This window comes from Rhynchophorus ferrugineus, unplaced genomic scaffold, assembly GCF_030347505.1.
Source record: "Rhynchophorus ferrugineus isolate W39M unplaced genomic scaffold, kcgeb_rfMv2 rfM4, whole genome shotgun sequence".
Classification (NCBI taxonomy): domain Eukaryota; kingdom Metazoa; phylum Arthropoda; class Insecta; order Coleoptera; family Curculionidae; genus Rhynchophorus; species Rhynchophorus ferrugineus.
Genome location: NW_027472583.1, coordinates 1,074,390 through 1,094,960, shown reverse-complemented (window position 1 = coordinate 1,094,960; position 20,571 = coordinate 1,074,390). Strand labels below are relative to the sequence as shown.

Here is a 20,571-nt window from a genome sequence, read left to right as displayed (position 1 = left end):
TCTAACCCTAATATTGATCAAACGAGGGAGGTAATGACACGAAGAACATTAATAGTTCAAGTTTGTAGTTTGCGTGTGTACTCGCTGGACCCTAAATGGTTGACTACGTGTTTCAATTTAAACACCGCCATACGGGGGTCTCTCCATCACTACTGATTTATCGTTGCCGATATAATCGGCTACATAGTTCCTGCGTGCGTATAAAGGAGACATTTTTCACCGCAGTTCTTCGTGTTTCCTTTTTCTTGTTGAATGTCCGGGTTGTTTTATAAGTTCATTTCGTATTTGTCATGTTGTGTTATTATTCACATGTATAAATAATTTTTGTATACTGAAGTGTTTTTTTGTAACTAAAATATACATTCAAATATTGTATACTTCTTTCGTCTTTATTTCTAGTTGCATTTATTTTACTTTAACATATTTCATTACAATTTGAGAGTAATTTTTATATATCAATCAATTTTTGTGACTAATTAATATAATGTACGAGGTCAGTTTAATAAGTCAGTTCATTTTTCAATTAAATATTTTTAAACTTTAACATAATCTCTTTTTTACTCAATACATTTAGCCAAGGCCATCAAAATAAGCATTTGTTTCAGTGGTGATCTCTTCATTCGATCTAAATCTCTAACAGTCTGTCATTTCTTCAGGTTTGGAAACAGGAAATAGTCGCAGGAAGCTAGATTTGGAGAATAAGCTGGAGAGTTCGTAGCTCAATTTACGTGTTGTTGTCTTTGTGGCTTCACTAATGGAACGTCTTGATTAAAAAAACTTTTTTCTTCATCATTTTTACTTCAAATTAATATAAAATATGCCCAAGAGAATTGTATGGGTCAGTGACACTCTTCTTCACATTTTTTTTAAATTCATTAATTTATTAATTAATTAATATATTAATACTAGCTGACCCGACAGACTTCGTCCTGTCAAAAAGATTTGTAATGTGGCAGTTTTTGTGCCTACGTATTTTAAAAAATTCTCCTGAACAGAACCATCACCCTGGTGATAGGGCGTTGTGAATAAAAAATAATTAAATAAAACATATATAAGGATTGAAAAGTAAGTAATCGCTTTATTGTTAATCATGTGAATCATAATTATTATTATTATTATCATTATATTGCTTTGTGGTATACGATGTTTTTTGTTTGATTACCTGGCGCATAGATAAACAAATCTGATGGTTTTCCAACACGGGAACAGGCAACATACAATTGACCATGTGAGAAACATGGGTTTTCTAGATTAATACCACAAACACTTAATGATTGCCCCTGGGACTTGTTTATAGTCATAGCAAAAGCAAGCCGTCAACATGTCTATAGGAAATTTGCCATTACCAATGTCAATGAGTTGTTTAGAGAATATGTTTCCAGATTGGTCATTTTGCAACTCGACACGCATATTCTTGCTTAAATGAAGTACTTTAACATGTTTCCACAAATTGGAGGACTTTAGACATGCATTGAGTTCATCAGCTGGCGTTGATCGTGGAATCACTGGCAATGTTTGACGAAAATCTCCTGCTAATAAAATCATTGCACCACCAAATCGGTTATTATTGCTACGTAGATCTTTTAAGGTTCTGTCTAAAGCCTCCAAAGATTTTTTATGTGCCATCGTGCATTCATCCCAAACAATCAATTTACATTGCTGCAAAACCTTTGCCATTGCAGAGTTCTTCGAAACGTTGCAGGTTGGAGTTTCATTGCTTTGCATATTTAATGGCAATTTTAGTGCTGAATGGGCTGTTCGACCACCTTCAAGCAAAGTTGCTGCGATTCCCGACGAAGCGAGTGCAAGTGCAATTTTATTTTGTGAGCGAATTGTTGCTAATATTAATGAAATAAAAAAAGTTTTTCCTGTACCACCAGGTGCATCTAAGAAATAAATCCCTCCAGTTTCATCATTTGTTACTTTCATAAGAGTTTCAAATACATACTTCTGTTGTTCATTTAACAGTGGAAGATTTGTTTGAATTTATTCTTTCAAAGCGTTGAGATCATACAGTCTTTCTCGATGCAACTCTTGGTTAAAAGCGTCATGCATTGGACGATTGGGCGCGGTCAGGCCTAATTGAATTAATAGTTTGTTTGACATTATCAAGCACATGTCCTCAATTGAAATCAATGCTTCATTGTAAATTTCTTCACTGATTTGTATATTTGGATTTCCCATTCTATTCCGTATTTGATACAAAATATCATCACACATATAATCTTTGTACTTGATCCACAAATCAATTGGGTTTGATGGGAAGCATGTAGATATGATTATAGAAAACAATGTTCGTACTTGATGAGCGTGTGATGATATTACAGCATCATTGAGAGTTTGATCCCAATGAGCGTCATTTTCAAGCAATTGCAAACGTTGACAGGCTTCTCTGTAGGATCCACACAATTCATCATCAACATTTCCTAACTATTAGAATGATGTTGGGCCACGTACATTGACTAATAGCAGTCGTAAATAAAAACATTCATCATTGCTTGGATGTACTGAATAAATCCGGCCAATCGCATCGGTGGAATATACATCTGTATATCCTGGAACTGGTTTTCCTTGTTTCCGTCGTATAAATCTCCTTGAGGATTGATTCCAGGTATAATATTTTGGCATTTCAGAATATAGCAATGTTTGTGCGAAATCATCGTTTTGGCATGTCTCAAAAAAACTGGTTAATGTAGTAGATGGTGGCTGAGCAGCTCTTTGTACTGCGTTCTGTGCTGTAAAATACACTCTTTGTCCATTTTCTAAATGCACAGCTAAGTGAACAACAGAAGGGTGTCTCTCATGAATAGGAAAAGAAAATATTCGCCAAACTGCTTCATTACTACTGACATAGCGGCCCATTTGGTATTGGGTAACTTCATCATTAGAATTCTCTGCACCAATTCCAATCACAGCCATATCACTCCCTTTGGTTACATATTTGCAAATGTATTTAATCGATTTCACTGAATGGCAAGATTCAACGTTGATGTGTGCTTTGAATGTCTTTGATAAAATGGGTGAATATGGAACAATCCAACGATTATCTATTTCAATATCTTGTTAATTTAATTTGACAATTGTTGATTTTCCATTGTCTGCTGTCGATCTGCGACGATACAATGGATAACCGTCATTACCAGTAATTGTTTCCGATATTAATGTCCGTGGATATCGTTTTGAACATTTACCATCCATCATACACGGTGAATTTTGATTAAGAGTTCCACAGGGACCATGTATCATGTTTTTGATAACTACCTCATGCAATCCAGGATCTACTTGTACATTAGGGATTTCAGCTGATATCACTGCATCAACTTCATTTGGCCTTATCTTTTCAACCAACCAAATCAAAATGTGTGCATGTGGCAATCCTCGTTTCTGCCACTCCACAGAATACATCCAGCAGCGTGTCTCACCAAACACATTATGTTTTACGATGAAATTCATTAAAGATTTCAACTTTTGTCTAAAGACTCTGGCTGTAATATCATGACGATCAATGGATGATTTCCCAGGTAATAACTCCTGCTTAATTTCTATCCATTGCGGATTGCATATAAATGTGATGAACAAATCTGCTGTACCATAATGACGAACATACGACATGGCATCTTGAGCATATTCGTGCATATGCCGAGGGCTTCCGATGTATGTTGCTGGAAGAATAGTCATCCGACCGACATTCTGTGCATTTCCATCAGTATTAATCGCATCTCGAAGGTGAATATACTCTTCAGATCGGAGTTTGGTTTGATTCAACCTGATGAATGTTAATCTCTCCGTTTCAATTTTAACATACATGTCATCAACATATTTGTGATATAATCGCCGACATTTCAATATGTGATTATCTGCATTTTCCCGAATCATTAGGCGGTATGAATAATAGTTCATTGAACTGACTTTTTTGTTGGTTTCAGAACCTGTAAACAGATTTTGTTTTAATAACATTCAAATATAAAATTAAAATACATAATATAGTGACTGAGATATTATCGCCATAGCTAAACTAATATTTTAGTTACCTGTAATGGGATTTATCATTTTTATTGAGAAATCGTAGCCATCTTCACCTTGCCAAAATATAATGGGATATTGCAGTGCATCATATGAGCGGTGTGTTTCCTTTATACGTTGTAATTGATCATTCCGACGATGTAAAACAATATCACGGGATTCCAAGTTTTCTCCAACTACAACGACAGCAACTTCATCAATAGTTGGTGCATTAAAACGTCTTGTATGTTGACCTGCAGGTGTTTTATCAGCTCTGATTACAATTTTGTGATTATCGGATGGCATCAGATCCAGGGCAGTTTTAAACAATATAATCAATTGATTGTGTTGATGAAATAAAGTTTGTAATTGTTCTACAATAGACCTTTTTACTAAATTGTTATGTGCACAACGCAGATCAATTTCTTGTGGTGAATTGCCCATAAAATAAATTTGCAGGAATTTGTTGTCGCTATCTGACACTGGTAACAGTGAACCTGCTCTGTGATATATTTGCCCTTGTATCTGTAAATAAAAAAAATATTATGGTGTGGTATAAATTAATGGATTGTCAATGATCAAACTTAAATAATATTTGATCTTAAAAAGTATATATTTAGTTTTAACTAATATCTATCAAATATAAAATATAATAAAAGTGTCACTGAAACTGAATCACCATATAATATGATGACTAAGTGATATATTTCGTAATGATTAAGAAATTGAAGATTAGTAACACATCTTAACTTTGGTGACAGAAAATTTTGTTCGCTAAAATAATTATGAGTAACTGCTATAATACATACCTTGAAAGTTGGCATAAAATTTTCCCGAACTGCATTTGTTGCCCCAAATGAAGTCATTTGAAAGCAATTGTTATATTGTTGAATATGTGTCAAAAAGTGTATAGAATCTGTTCCTATTCCTGAAACCAATGAGTACAATGGTTCTGGTGGTGGATCCAATTGTATCAATTTCACTTTACCATTTGCGCAACACAATCCATTGGCTTCGTTTTTGTATTTTAATGCCTTACAGTGTGAGCAAACCAAGTTCATAGAACCAATAACAACACATTGGTAGTTACTGTAGTCAATTGACACATCGTAACTGAAAGCAGCTGGATTCAAACTTGCGCGATTATTAGTTGAATGTCGCGCTCGCGCTTCACGCGTTTGTGATATCCGAATTCTTTCACGTTCATTTCCGTCGTCACGTTCTTGTGCAGTACGATTAGATCGGTAATTAGCTTGGTTTATAGCATTTCTGGTTCTTCTACCTAAATTGCTTCGTCTTATAGGAGGCATATCAAATATAAATTATTTTTTCACTAATCACGAACTAAACAAACACTAACTAACTAAACACTCTGCACAAAACACGATATACGAATTTGTTTCGTGTATCACTTGACAATTCATCTGTCATCTGTCAAAAGTCATCTGTAACAGACAACTTTTTTTTTTAAATTTGATATGACTTGAACTCAAATCCTTTTAAGCCGTACGAATTGTTTTATTTATTTAAAATTTGAATTAAATTTTAAACAAATAAAAAATTTTAAATAAATAAAACAATTCGTACGGATTAAAAGGATTTGAGTTCAAGTCATATCAAATTTAAAAAAAAAAAGTTGTCTGTTACAGATGACTTTTGACAGATGACAGATGAATTGTCAACTGATACACGAAACAAATTCAAACAAAAAGGGCTATTTTTAGGGTTTTTCCAGCAATAATTCTAATTTTTCTCGCCGTAAAAACCATCCCTGAACTTCAACGAACATTTTAAAAAAAGATTTGGCCAAATTGGTCCAGGCGTTGTTGAGTTATGCGCTTAGGAACATATTTTGCGATTCATTTTTATATATAAGATTAATTTATAATAAGATGTTATTCGAGTTCGCTTATGGTCAAGTGTATCAATATTCATGTAAAATATGATATACTCGCTCCGTTGAGACGCCTACAGCTTCATTCACGTCACATATCATCATTCTTCGATTGTCCAAAGCTATTCCATGAATTTTATCGGCGATTTCTAGCCTGAATATCTCTATTGGGTGACATGAACAGCAATGACTGACAATGAAGAAGAAATTTATCTCCGTCAAGGTCACCTAAACACATCATTTACAAAAACTAACCACCTCTGATCACATTGTTCCGATCAATGCTAAATTCCTTCACCTGATATCAAAATATGATAATAATAATTATTCCTTTTTATTATATTTTTATAAGGTCGAAAAAAATTATTTTTTTTTTGGGATTGAATTTGCAAGCTGTTTCATATTTTTAATAAATATCAATAAACTTTTGCATACATTTGAATAAATATTTGATAAACTGTGTCCACTTTCGCGATAGATTATTTAGCTCATATGAATAAAAATACAATAAAAAGATCTCTTAATATTAGTAAGATATGTCGAGTATAGCACCAACGGTGGCCAATAGTTAACCCAAGAATGTTATCACTGATATTAAACATATATACAAGGCACCAGCGACAAATATTCGAATCAACAGAAAATTAAGAACTGATAAACTCGTCATGTTGATCTTAAACATCAACAAGGATTCAGGTCCAAGCGTCGGATCTAGCTACTTATTTCTGCATTTCTTATAATTTTTTAACGACAATAAATAACACTGACTTACTATGTTCACGTAACTGTTTTATTTTGTCTTATCCCCATTCATTTTATTCCCAAATCCTTAATCCCAAACTGGAAACATGGTCACGAAATATAAAAGGCACCCAAAATATTTTTATTGATAATATTAAATGAAACATAATTTAATATTAATTTATTAATTCATTTAATGAACATAACACAAAACACACAACTCAATGAGTTCCTAGGTCTGGTCTATATAGTTTATCCAACAAAACAACCAATGCACGTCCTTAAAATGTATGACGTCAAAACTAGGTAATGTTGCTTCATTAAAATGGACTTTTGGTGTACAAAATTTGCATGTTTATAAACTCTAATTAGTATCACTAAGGCTTGGAAGAATTTTGTAGACATTTGACAACAGGGTCGACCTGCACCAACACAATTCAAGTTTTATAAATTGATGCATTAGACATCATTCTGGCCGTGTTTAATTAGTATAAAATAAGAATAAAAAATCTGCAAATGAAAACAAATTGTACATTTTTACGTACTGCATTTGGCAGTATATTCGATTTAATCTATGACGTGCAGTGGTTGGTTTATTGAGAGTACTATAGATTACGTAATGTCACCTTAATCTTCGTATACCTAAGCTAGTTTTCCTAATCTTCAAACCACAACTATCAAAATGCTATTTGACGTTTACTTTAAACTAATTAAAAAAATTAAATTCAATTCAATTCAAATTCAATAACTATTATTATAAACGACTAATTGAATTGACGGTTTGTTGACCTAAAAATAATGCTGCAGACGCGGTCTGACTAAAAAATAAAAATATAGATTGAAGGCTTTCTTCATTATTGAAGGAGTATAATATATATAACGTTTTATTTTGTTTAATTGTTTATTATGTCGAATTTCTTGTGTGATGTCTTAGTATCATAGTTTGTTTATTTAATATACCAAGTATTACCTTTCATTTGAATTGTTTTTATATATTGATTTGAACTGGAAATATTGTTATCTTTTTCTGTAAAGATCTTGTAATGAAGAATCTCTAATAGCAATAAGATAAGAGTGCCAAAAATCAAATAAAAATAGATGCTTATCAAGCCTTTGATGTGCGAAAATGTTATTTCTTTGACATTGCTCATTGGTAAGGATGACGACGTTGATTTTTTCACCCAATTATTCTCCACCTTCCTCATAACGCCGGAACTTCTGATCAAGTTGATCCTGAAAAGAATAATCTGTTAAAACTTTTATAAAATCTTATCTTAGGAGATAGAGATAGAGCTCCCATAGTATTTATTGTTGGTTTGGTTTCTGTTCTTTGTTACACATTTATAGGAAAACCCAAAACAATATATGGTAACTGAACAGATATTTTCATCATTATTTTCTGGAACTTTTAAGTCATACACATAATATAGTTATAATTTTATACGTTGTTGTGCTATTCCAGAGTATTAAGAAAAAATAAATGAAAAATGTAATCAAAGAATTGCTGAACCCATATTTTTTGTAGAGCTTGGAAATTTGCAAGATACTTGTATATTACCCTATCAAGCAGCTATTTTTGCTTGCGTTTCTATATTGTTTTGGAGATATCTTTGTTAAGTCCCAAAATAGGCTGAAACATGCATGCACATGTGTTTTGAAACAAGAATAAAATTCAAATATAATACAATATTTTCAGCAAAAACAGCCTTTAAGCCATATCTGTTAAAATGTTCAGATTTATATAAAATTATAATACCGCCTTACTTATCATCCAATTCTACATAAGTAGTGATATTTTTAGCTATGTGCCCTTGTTAAAACCTGAGTTATAAGGAAAAGTCTGAAAAGGCCAAAAATTACAATATTTCAAGAGTATTTATATAGAAAAATTGTTAAAAAAAAATGCTGACTTCCAAATAATATCAAACTATCGTGTTTTATAAATATTAGGGTGAGAAAATCAATAAGGATATTATTTTTCACGTTAGGCTAATAGGTTTTAAGATATAGAAAATGTGTATTTAATATTTTACTAGTAAAAAAATACTTTATTCATAATTTCTAAATCTATGAAACATACAGAAAATGTAACCATATACCTTAAAAAAATTTAATTGTATATACACACTGGTAATTTTTCAGACCTATTGCTTTGCTCTATATTTACGAAAAAAAATCCAAAACTATTTAAAGATAGGTAGATAATAAGATAATTATATCGTCTTATTGGGTGTTATACTCTACATAAAATCATATACTTTTCCAGAGTTATGAAAATAAATCGAAGAATAATTAGGCAAAACTATTTATAGTTATACCGATATTTTATCATTATTTTCTATAACTGTTATATATACGTAATATAATTACACACACTTGTTGGACGTTATATTTTACATAAGTGCTGATATTTTAATTAACATATCATAGATTTTTTTGCGGAGTTGACCAATATCAATAGAAGAAGAATCAACTAAAAATATTTGTAGCTGAACAGATATTTTAAGATTATTTTCTAGAACTTTTAGCTAAACTCAATATCGTTATATCGTCCTGTTGCGCATTACATTCTACATAAACAGGGATATTTTCGTTAACTTATTAAAGGCTTTTTCAAAGATATACATTTTAATATAAGAAAAATTAGTCAAAACTATTTGTAGCTGAAGAGATATTATGTCATTATTTTCTAGAACTAAAAGTTCTACTATAATATAGTTCACACAATTTTCCAGAGATGTAAATTTTAATATGAGAAGAATTAGTCAAAATTATTTATAGCTGAATAGATATTTTATCATTATTTTATAGAACTGTTATATATATATATATATATATATATATATATACACGTAATATATTTATACTTTCTTGTTCAGTGTTAATTAGCATATCATAGATTTTTTCGTAATTATAAAAATGAATAGGACAGAATTAGGCAAAAGCATTTATAGCTGAACAGATATTTTATCACTATATTTTAGATTTTCATATATATAAGTAATATAATTGTGCCTTGTTATTGACCATTAAATTCTGTGTAAATACTGCTATTTCCATTAATACACCATAGACCTTTCCAGACTTATAAATATTTAAAATATATAAAATGATAAAATCATAAAGCTCTATAATAAAAAAAACCATTCGAATATTATTCGCGTAAACAAACCAAAAAATAATGAGAGTTTCTGCTAATGTCCCCCTCATTTCAACTCAGTCCATATTTAACTCCATTAATTTATATAAGGTAGGCATAATATAAAGGAAAAGTATTCGTAAAAACTCCCATATACTTACGATTTATGTATCGGCTTAATACCCCTGAATTTTTTATGCGTGAGGAAAAAGTTACCGCTCGGAAAGTACCTGCAAAAATAAAGAGGAAATATATTCGGCAACGCTGTCGACGGGGACCGAGGGGGAGCGTATTTCAACTGTTACTTTTGCGGCAGCCAGGACACGGTGCAAAAAAGGCGCTCGTTCAATACCAGCGACATTAAAATTCAGTTCTCCAACACTAGGAAATTACTTCTGCAGATGACTTCCGGTATATTTTGCCATCGCAGCATGTTGGGGCACTCGTCGGTGTTCAGCAGTCCCTTCCACCGCGGCAGGATCGTCTTGTTGGTGTCCTAAAATAGATTGTTTCGTTTTGACGGTTTTCTTTATGACCAGGCGAGATGAATGAAACGGTTCGTACTTGAAACTTCCTCTAGTTTGTTACTTTTTCTTTTTTATTAATAATATATATTCAATTTTTTAATTTTTATTAATTACATCTTATATACCAGATACGCTTAGTACAATCTTAATTTATAAGATTAACCTATTATTACTGTTTTGTTGTACTTACATAAATAGACAAAGAAGCATAAACAATAGAAGCAATAGACGGTATTAGCACATCCGTATTAAAATCAAATATATATATATTTCAGTTAACCCTAACCCTCAAAAGATGAGTGTATAAATTTGACATCTGTCGGATCATTAGTTTGTGAATTATAGCGTTTTAAGTGAGGCGACTTTTGTTATTGTGAAAAAAATGGATAAAAAGGAATTTCGCGTGTTGATAAAATATTGCTTTTTGAAGGGAAAAAATACAGTTGAAGCAAAATCTTGATGAAATGAGCACCGAAGACGGTGAACGCAGTGGACGCCCAAAAGAGGTTGTTACCGATGAAAACATTTAAAAAATCCACAAAATGATTTTGAGTGAGAATAGCAGACATTCTAAAGATATCAACTGAACATGTACATTATATCATTAACGAATATTTGGGTATGAGAAAGCTCTGTGAAAAGTAGATACCGCGCGAGCTCATGTTTGAGTAAAAACAACGACGAGTTGATGATTCGCAGCAGTGTTTGAAGACGATCAAGCATACAAAACCCGAGTTTTTGCGCCGATATGTGACAATGGATGAAACATGGCTGTATCATTTCACTCCAAAGTCAAATCGACAGTCATCTGAGTGGACTGCACACGATGAACCCGCTCCAAAAGCGTGGGAAAACGCAACAGTCGGCTGGCAAGGTCATGGCGTCTGTATTTTGGGATGCGCGTGGAATAATTTTCATTGACTACCTTGAAAAAGGAAGGACCATCCACAGCGGCTACTACATAGCGTTATTGGACCGTTTGAAGGACGAAGTCGCTGAAAAACTACCGCATTTGAAGAAAAAGAAAGTGCTGCTTCACCAGGACAATGCACCGTATCACAAGTCAGTGAAAACGATGGCAAAAATCTATGAATTGGGCTTAGAATTGCTTCGTCATACACCGTATTCTCTATATCTGGCCCCCAGCGACTATTTCCTGTTCTCAGATCTCAATAGAATGCTCACTGGGAACAAATTTTCGTCGAATGAAGAGGTGATCGCCGAAACTGAGGCCTATTTTGAAGCAAAGGACAAATCGTACTACAAAAATGGTATTATGTTGAATAAAAAAACTAATTTTGGCAAAAAATGTGTTTTATCTATGGTAGGCCAGGGATGTTTCAATTGACCTATGATTGTTGCTGGACTTTGAGTCTAATCAAATCTGCTTTTTGTCTAACATGATGTTTCCAGTTTAACCTGCCATCCAGATATATTCCGAGGTATTTAGCTGATTCTGCTTGAGGAATCGAGCATCCGTCAAGTGATATATTTGAGTTTTTGTCATTTGGCCGCAACGCAAAATTAAGTAGTATTTTTATGAGATAAGTGTTGAGAACTTCCCTTCATGCGAGACTATAAATTTTCTTTTGAAAATATATAATTCAAGCAGTAGACAGTATTTCCGCGGTAGCAATTTGCTCATTTTGTATATTAATCCCAATAGTCACACCCAGTCAAAAGCTTGTGGGACATCCAGGAATATTATAGGGCAGTATTTCTTTTCTTCGAATACCTTTTCCAAATCCGCTGTTACTCCGTAGACTTAGTCAATTATCGAGTTGTGATTTCGAAATTGGATATCTGATATTTCTATAAATGGTTTGATAGGCTTTAACAGCAGTGTCTCAAAGAATTTTGATATCACACATAGCAGCGAAATAGGCCTGTAAGATCCAACTTTTCTGCAAAATTTCTGCTAACAACGGTCTGCTAATTTCAATAACAACGTCACTGTCCATATCTTCCTTCACATGACCATTCGTCTACTGATCTTCGATCTATACATTAATACTATCTGAAGTAAAAGCAATTTTCAATAAGTTAACAACATCCAAGAATGCAGTTTTGTCCTAATTACACTTACGAGAACGCCGGCATCGTTATCATCGGTACAAAAGAGATTGTTCCAACATCTTAAGACAATTTATTTATTAAGAACACTGCAGGCCATATAGAAATTCAAAATATCTTCTCGTAGGGTTATCTGTTCAAAGTCAAAGCCTCACATAAATTTTCAAAATTCTTTGATACGAAAGTTAAAGTTTGCTTTATTTGAACTTAATGAACAGCAGGCAACCAACCAACCAATTTGATATTGAGATATTAAAATGTAATAAATTTATAGGTGATACATGTTTTTCATTCTTATTTTCGAAAATATCCGGTTATGTTATTTTTTTAAGACAATTTAAAAAAGTTCACTATACCCACCGTGAAGTTATTATACACAAATGAGTTATTCCTTAGACATAGAGTGTGCGCGTTTTTGCTAGAAACCTCGTAGAGATCAGAAAAAGGTGGTGTTCGTACTAGAACTGCTAGCCTAGCCACTAAACTGGCACAAAGAGCATAGTAACATAAGCTGCCAAAGAATAAGGCATAGAACATCTGCATCCTAGTTGAATTGCTTCGTAGCTTTAAATCAAAACCTAAAAGAAGATTAATTAGACATACATACATAATTCAAAAGAACGCAAATTATTTCTAAATAAAAAGCAGGTCTTTCTAGGGCTCTACGAATTAATCTCAACACTATTTTATCAACTATATGAAATATTTCATGTAGTTTTATTACCTGTATTGGCGAAAGCTGATATTATTCCCAGAAAACAAGTAGGCAGCGATAGAACTACTTCCGAGTTTTTCATAACTTTGCCTAGGGCTTTGCAGGAAAACCAAAGCAACAATGTTATCAACAGAAAAACACACAATATCTTTATCCATAAATCCGTAGAAAATACGGTAAAATGTAGGTACGTTGGCGGTTTACCTTCTGGTAATTTAAAATATAGGTTATACCTGAAAAAATTAAAGATAGTTTTAAAGAACATTAATATTATTATTCGAAAATTTGCTAATGCAATTGTCAAAATGAAGGTCCCTAGGTTTGAAAAAATCGATTTTTACTCAAAATATCCCTTAATGAAAATATATTGATGTAAGAAATTATTGATTTTTTCAATACGAATTTCAATGATTGAAAATATATGTTTATTATTATTTATAATTGGAACAATAAACAGAAATTCGAGGTACACCTGTAAATATACTGGATAACGTCGAGTGTCTTCTGAGATCCATGATCTTTTGCCACTAAAAACTGAACAAAGTAATTTTCACCAGTTTTTTTTGAACTCATCTTTACACAATTGAGAGATTTTTTCAGAAATCCGAACGAAGAATAGTAATCGAACGAGTGTGTTTTAGTTAAGTGTTTACTCTAGCGTCGTAATAGTGTTAAAAGAAATTCTGTTCATTTCTGAAATTCAGTTGTTAACACTTTCAGTTATATTCGTTTAGTTGAATTCATGGTTTTATCAAATACGAACTTATGATGGACAAAATCCCTATTCAATCGATATATAAACAAATACTTATTATCACCTTCCTTTACGTCAGTTGAGGCTTTAGAACGATTTATGAAGCTTCTTACAAGTTACTTCTCAGTATCAATATTGTTCTTCAATTATAAACCATCTTTTGGTACCCAGTCTTATAAATAATTCAAAACTGTTTTTTGGTTGATGGCTCGTTACGTTGTATCAGAAAATATCTTAGAAGCAAACTAATCACCTTAATCTTTTTTGAACATCTTCAATCTTCATATATCCCTTATTTTTCATCCATAATTATCAATATAAATATATTTTTCATTATCACCCACATCTTGATCTAAATATGATATGTTTTCATAGTTGAAGCAATATATTAATATATCACTTGGCACTTATATTTCTCTTAGATCATATATCCAGTTTTTACTTCCTTGTGAATTTTACTTAAAATTCATATGTTGCTTGACTGGTACTTTATCTTGTTGCAAGTTGTCAATTTTTTCCATATTAATATTACACGGAACCTACTTTTCGTTTCATCGTTAAACTAAAGGAAATTAAGACTGAAAATTGTTGAACTGAAAACGAGTTGTACAGAAAGAAATCTTTTAAATTACAATCGTGAAAGAAAATGCAACGATTTCTAGAGAAAAATACGACAAAAACCAACAACTTTCGTATCCACCTGATGTAGCTCCAGTTGACTTCTGTTTCATTCCAAATCTAGAATTACCACTTCGATGTACCCGTCTTCAGTCAATAAAAGACATGAGAGATTAATTTGTTATCTCATAAGAGGCCTGTTTTGAAGCCGATAAAATAAATTTGGATAAATAACAAACATGTTGAGTTTTATTGACCAATTATACTTCCAAATACGTTGTATAACTGAAGGCTTACAAACACATATTTTGTTTGGTTTATCTCTTGGATAAATATGATTATAAAATATACTATGGATCATCCAGTAAATTGCGATTCATATTTTTCTATGCAATACTATAAATAACACCTACCACACGTTAAAATAGGGATGTGAGAAGGTCACGTTGTTTAATGTTGTTTTGTAAACAACACTCGCTAGGAAAACATCAGCTTCGTTTTGTTCTATTGCTGTTAGGCCATGTGTGTACTCAACTCTTTTGAATTTTGTCCTACAAATAACATAACAATTAAACAAGCGCGTATATACAAATGCAACAGTAACCATACTGAAATTGGAGCATATCCTGTATAATGTTCCACAATTCGCCGAGGAAACCACTTAATTCGTTTTTAATTGAATCACTGTTAATGTATGGATCCATCTGATAACAAATATTTTACTGGTTTATTGAAATTTAATCATTTTCTCGTATAAGTACTAATTAATTTAAGATAACTTACAACTTTGTAATCATCATCTTTTCATATTTTTACCTTACTACGCAAGATCAGATGGTTTGATTCTTTTGAGTCTGTGTCCTATTCTGGTGGTATGCAAAAGCTACAATACTTCAATATTCTCATGAAAATGGAGTCTTTCCTCATGCTCCCTTGCAATTCTGTTGATTTCTTGACTTACTGTGGGTATCTGAAGGTCTCGATGTAGGTAGTCAGTCCTGTAGTATTTGGGTACGCCCACAATACTTCTCTGGACTTTCTGAAAAATTTGTATTTTGTTTATGATACTCTTTGCAGAACATCCCATAATTGAACTGCGTATGTCCATATAGGTTTCAGTATTTGCTTATATAATGCATTTACAATTCCAGTTCTTTTCTTCTTATAGGTTCCTTCCAGCGTTTTCAAGCTTCGAAGCATCAATATTCATTCCGAGAGATTTTGAGTTGTTGCTATATGGAATGAGAGTATTATTTAATGATATTGGTGCTTGTAGGGTCTGATTGTAGGTGAACTGCACATGCACAGATTTACTTTCATTAATTTTTATTTTACAAGCTTGTGTCCATTTATTTATATTGCCTGTTATAATTTTCGTGTGGCTTCTTCACTATTGTCTCCGATAGCTATAATCGCAGTATCACCAGCAAATGTAGCCATCGTAATATAGTAAGTGTAGAGTAGTTAAAGCATTGGCCCCAGTATTTCCTTGTACACTGCTTTTTCTACTTTTATTGTAGAGTAAGCTTCTTCTTGTTCAACTCTAAATACTCTGGCCGTAATGCACGATTTTAGTAGTTCGGTGTATAATTTTCGTAACATTTTCTGTAGTTTATGAACAAGACCTTCATGCCAAACCTTATCGAAGGCTTGTGCTACATCTAAGAATATAGCTGAGCATACTTTTTTACTTTCGTAGGTTTTTTCAATAACATCTATTATTCTGTCGACCTGGTTAATTGTTTAATGCTTGTTAATAAACCCAAATTGGTGTAGAGGTATTAGGCTTTTTTCTCTCTATGATCGATTTTATTCTTTTCAACGGGAGTTTTTCAAAAACATTAGATATTACTGGCAGCAGTGATATAGGTCTATAGGCTTTTATTTCGTTGAGTGACTTTCCAGGTTTTGGGATCATTATAATTTCCGCCGTCTTCCAAATGCCTGGGACAAGTTTTAATCTAAATGCTGTATTGATCAAGTTGGTGAATTTTATAATTCCCTTTCTTGGTAGGTACAATATTGTATCTCAAATCACAACCAAACTTTCCTCATGCTTGAATGTAAGAAGCAAAAGTTATCAAGGAAACAATAAAAACAATGGTTCATCTGACCATACCACATTCATCCAATCATCAAGTGCCCAGATATTATGATGCTTTTTGACTTCCGTTATGTGCATTTTGGATTCCGTTAATGTTTACCAATTCATCTCTAGGGAGCTTTCCAAAATTTTTGCATTACCAAATACCCCTCCGAATGTTCAGTATTTTGGTTTCAGTATATATCGAGTGTTATATTAATCGCGTTATATAACATATGATTAACTGTGTCTTGTTTTTCAAGATCCCTTTATAACTATGTTGTTTTTTCAATAACATAGTTGATAACATCAATTCAACAAAATTGATATATAAATAACACGTTTAATCAAGTCTGATAATAAAAATGGTACGTTATTCCACTAAACGAAAATAATAAAAATACGATCCATATCAATTATTAGAGAATAAACTTACGTCGTCAACAATAACACGGACAACAGTGTTCCTCAATGACGCAATGTGGTTATTGGTTTTATATGCTTCAGATAAAGTAGTATTTCCATTATAATGTAAGAAGTTTTCTCTTTTTCCATCCCATACGAATATATTCGTCGTTTTATCAAATTTGTGTTTTCGATCGAGTGCTTGACCCTGAAAAATAAATAAATGAATAGCCATATATCTTATGCAGAAATTTGTTTGCTTATTGTGAATAAAATTTGAGTAAATGAATATAAACGTAAATTCAGAAATGATTTACTGCAAGTACGAATAATTTATGGTTTTTCGAATCATTGTCTAGATATTTACTGTCATTTAAGTTATTTGTATTAAATAATAGGATAGGGGAAAAAGTAATTTCGTTTTCATGCATTTCAAAAGAAATATATTCATAAAAATTATTATGTGACTTAGCAACCGTCGCTTTATTCACTTTTAATCTTGAAAGTTTGAAAAAATCCGCTATGGCACTATGCTGATGCTGACTTAATTGAAACAAGTTTTCCAAGCAGCTATACTTGAACGAGCTTCACTTGAAAAGCGCTGTAACTTGTAACTCAGTAAATGAAATACACGTATACAAGTACGTAAATACATTTGAAATTAAACAGCAAAAGTGAAATTTAAATAAACTAACCAAAAACTCAACTTATTAGCCGTACAACAAATAAGTATATTATCTTTAGGTGCTTCAAAACAAGATAGTGTAAGATTCTACATCAACCATCCTTAAGTCTGCCTCAATTGGCGTTTAGCATTGTCTTTCAACGAATTTCAACTTCCGAAGAACTGAAATATCTGTGTATGATACTTCTTTTCTTTCAGCCCTTTGAAGTTCGGTCAAAAACTTGTATACCTTACACGTCAGTTACAACATCTCTAACTTCAATGAAAACGTGGTCATCATGCTCACTATCTATATCTTCCTTCTTATTATTATATATGTACTTATAGGCGTTCCATAAATTAGTATCAGTACTTCTTTCCTAATTTCATTTAAGGGAATATCGTCTCCTTCATCATTGGTACAAAAGAGATTGTTCCAACATGTTTCAATAGTTTCTTGAATAAGAACGAAGATTTAAAGCAGCTTCTCTTAATGTCACCTCTTTCAAATCCCCAGATATATTTCCAAGATTCTGTGATAGGATAGATGGAAGTAGGAACTTCGCTAACCTTCCAGTATTGGCAATTTTGTATTCTTATCACATGTTTTTTTCTTTTCTTCTATTCGTAGTTTGAACAAACAAGCATCATTTTTGCGTTAACTTTTACAACATGAAACTTATTTAAAAAAATCTTCCATCGGTGGTGATTTGCAACACACAATAATTCGATTAAAACGCAAAGGTGGTTAATATTTTAGACAAAATACATTTTACAAATATCTCCGGTGAAAGCCTCAACATTGCAAAAAACTTAAAATTAAACTAATTCTAAGAGATCGAGATTTCTTGAGATACATACCTGCATTACAAGAGCACAAGTAATAATAAAAATGGACGATTTCCCCACCATGTCGCAGAGGGAAATGACAAACGCGGGAGACCTAAAAAACGTCCACGAAATAACACCAGCAACTGTGATTTTTCCACATCATTACCGACCTGCCAGTGGTTTGCATTGGCGTATCCAAGCTTTGATGTTTCAATAGTAATGGAGATCTGATTAGATTTAACGAGGCCGAATCTTTTTTTTTTATTCGAAACGAACAGATAACGAAAAGAAGCTCATTTGGAAGACGGTTAATGTTCGATTTCCATCTAACATTGGTAATAGCATCGAATTTTATTGTAAAATGCGGGACTACCTTATTATATCGTATATACGATATGAACCGTGTAAAGTTTGAAACGAAAATTTCTTCTTTACTTGAAGGCTACGAGGGTCACTATTTATATTTCGGGAATAGGAAAAAAACAAATAGTTAAGCTGCGAATATATATTTTATTCTTTTTCAAAGTACTCGCCACGATGATCGAACAGTTCTGCATACGTGTAAACCAATTTTCAAAGCATTTATTCCATTCCGAATGAGGTATCTTCAAAACATGATTTTTGAACGCTTCAATAGCTTCTTCAGGCGATGAAAATCGTTGACCACGCAGTTTATTCTTCAGAGATGGGAACAAAAAGAAGTCATTAGGTGCCAAATCAGGGCTGTACGGCGGATGACCCATCAATTCGATGTTTTGACTGCTCAAATAGTCTCTTGTTTGAGCCGATGTGTGGGAGCTCGCATTGTCAAGATGAAGAACAATCCAGCGTCTCTTGTTTGTTTTCCTTATTTCACCAAAGACTTCTGGCAAACAACTGATTGTATACCAATCAGAATTTACTGTTCTATGATCCTCTAGAGGCACTATTACACGATTTGGTTCATCTTGGAACACCTATACAGTCGACTGCTGCTTACTTTTGGGCTCATACGAATATATCCATGATTCGTCAGCTGTCACGATTTTATAAACGTCCTTCGAAGCACCGCAATTGAATTTCTTGAGCATTTCCTTGCAGCAATCGAGACGAGCCTTTTTTTGAGCGATTGTCAAATTGTGTGGGATCCAACGCGAACATAACTTTCGCACAGCTAAGTGTTCATATAAAATCGCATAATATATCAGAATAACTATAATTTGACAACCATTTATGTGTCTCTATTAATATTTCGCTTTGGTCGCCAGTCTAAGGTCTGTGTCTGTTAGGACCAGGTTGGTGCCGTATATTATGAACTGTTAAAACCTGATATAAAGGATCAATTTGAACCGTGCATTAATCTGAAAATGTCCACAATACGCTCAAATATATAATAAGTCAATTTTGCAGCAAAGCAATCCCGCCTCATACAGTAAAACCAGTCACAAGAAGTGTTGAAATCAGTTGGATAGGAAATTTTATCGCACCCATCATACTCTCCAGGCCTGGCCCCATCTGACTACCCCCTTTTCACATCGAAGGGCACGGGGTTTGCAAGCAGTTTTCTCAGATTTCAAAGAAGTTAAAAAATGTCTCGTTTAATAATCTAGCCTCAAAAAACTATTCTCTTGGTTCCAAAAAAATACATAAAGAGACATAAATTGAGATATGGGCAAAATGTATAGAACCAAATAGCCAATATTTTGAATAAACACATTTTAACTATTCATGATTGTTTATTATTTAACTATTATTGGCATTAAGTAAAAATATTTGAACATGTTTCGTAAAAGCTCCTGCCTCTGCCTTAACCGGAGAGACAAAGTGTCACCAGGCCAAACCGACAAAATTGTCAGGTCGGAAACCGATACGTGGACCAATTTTCGATGACGTCACCGAATGACCTCGGTTTTTTTCTTTCTCTTTCGGAATGACATCGCCCTCTGACAGCACCTTCTTCTGGTTGGTCGTCGAAAAAACGTGAATAGAGAGACAAACGAACACGTTCTGATACCGACACGTTTATTCGAAACGACAAGGGTCAACAGGAGCGCTAATCTTGTGCCGTGTTACATTATAGTCGATGTTGTCCAAGTCAGCAACATTTTAATTTCGGTATTCTATAGGATTTGAAGATAAGCATTTT

General features: G+C 32.8%; 4 protein-coding genes across 4 annotated transcripts in view; 1 reads left to right on the top strand and 3 right to left on the bottom strand.

Moving 5' to 3' along the window:
* LOC143195458 (disintegrin and metalloproteinase domain-containing protein 10) overlaps positions 1 to 20,571 on the top strand; it is a 185,109-nt gene that overhangs the window by 126,415 nt on the left and 38,123 nt on the right. The gene's annotated exons all lie outside the window — the stretch shown is intronic.
* Positions 1,059 to 5,023, bottom strand: LOC143195226 (uncharacterized). Its single transcript, XM_076402211.1, has 2 exons — positions 4,812 to 5,023; positions 1,059 to 4,527 (listed from the first exon to the last, which is right to left on the bottom strand). Exons 1-2 carry the CDS (start codon positions 4,866 to 4,868, stop codon positions 4,024 to 4,026), a joined length of 561 nt encoding a protein of 186 aa, XP_076258326.1. The 5' UTR covers positions 4,869 to 5,023; the 3' UTR covers positions 1,059 to 4,023.
* LOC143195459 (uncharacterized) lies at positions 7,554 to 10,139 on the bottom strand. Its single transcript, XM_076402575.1, has 3 exons — positions 10,082 to 10,139; positions 9,938 to 10,006; positions 7,554 to 7,870 (listed from the first exon to the last, which is right to left on the bottom strand). The coding sequence occupies exons 1-3, from the start codon at positions 10,135 to 10,137 to the stop codon at positions 7,585 to 7,587; spliced, it is 411 nt and encodes a 136-aa protein (XP_076258690.1). The 5' UTR covers positions 10,138 to 10,139; the 3' UTR covers positions 7,554 to 7,584.
* Positions 10,054 to 18,482, bottom strand: LOC143196666 (uncharacterized). The gene is made up of 7 exons (XM_076404547.1): positions 18,477 to 18,482; positions 16,983 to 17,159; positions 15,073 to 15,167; positions 14,877 to 15,014; positions 13,101 to 13,324; positions 12,737 to 12,954; positions 10,054 to 10,272 (listed from the first exon to the last, which is right to left on the bottom strand). The coding sequence occupies exons 1-7, from the start codon at positions 18,480 to 18,482 to the stop codon at positions 10,144 to 10,146; spliced, it is 987 nt and encodes a 328-aa protein (XP_076260662.1). The 3' UTR covers positions 10,054 to 10,143.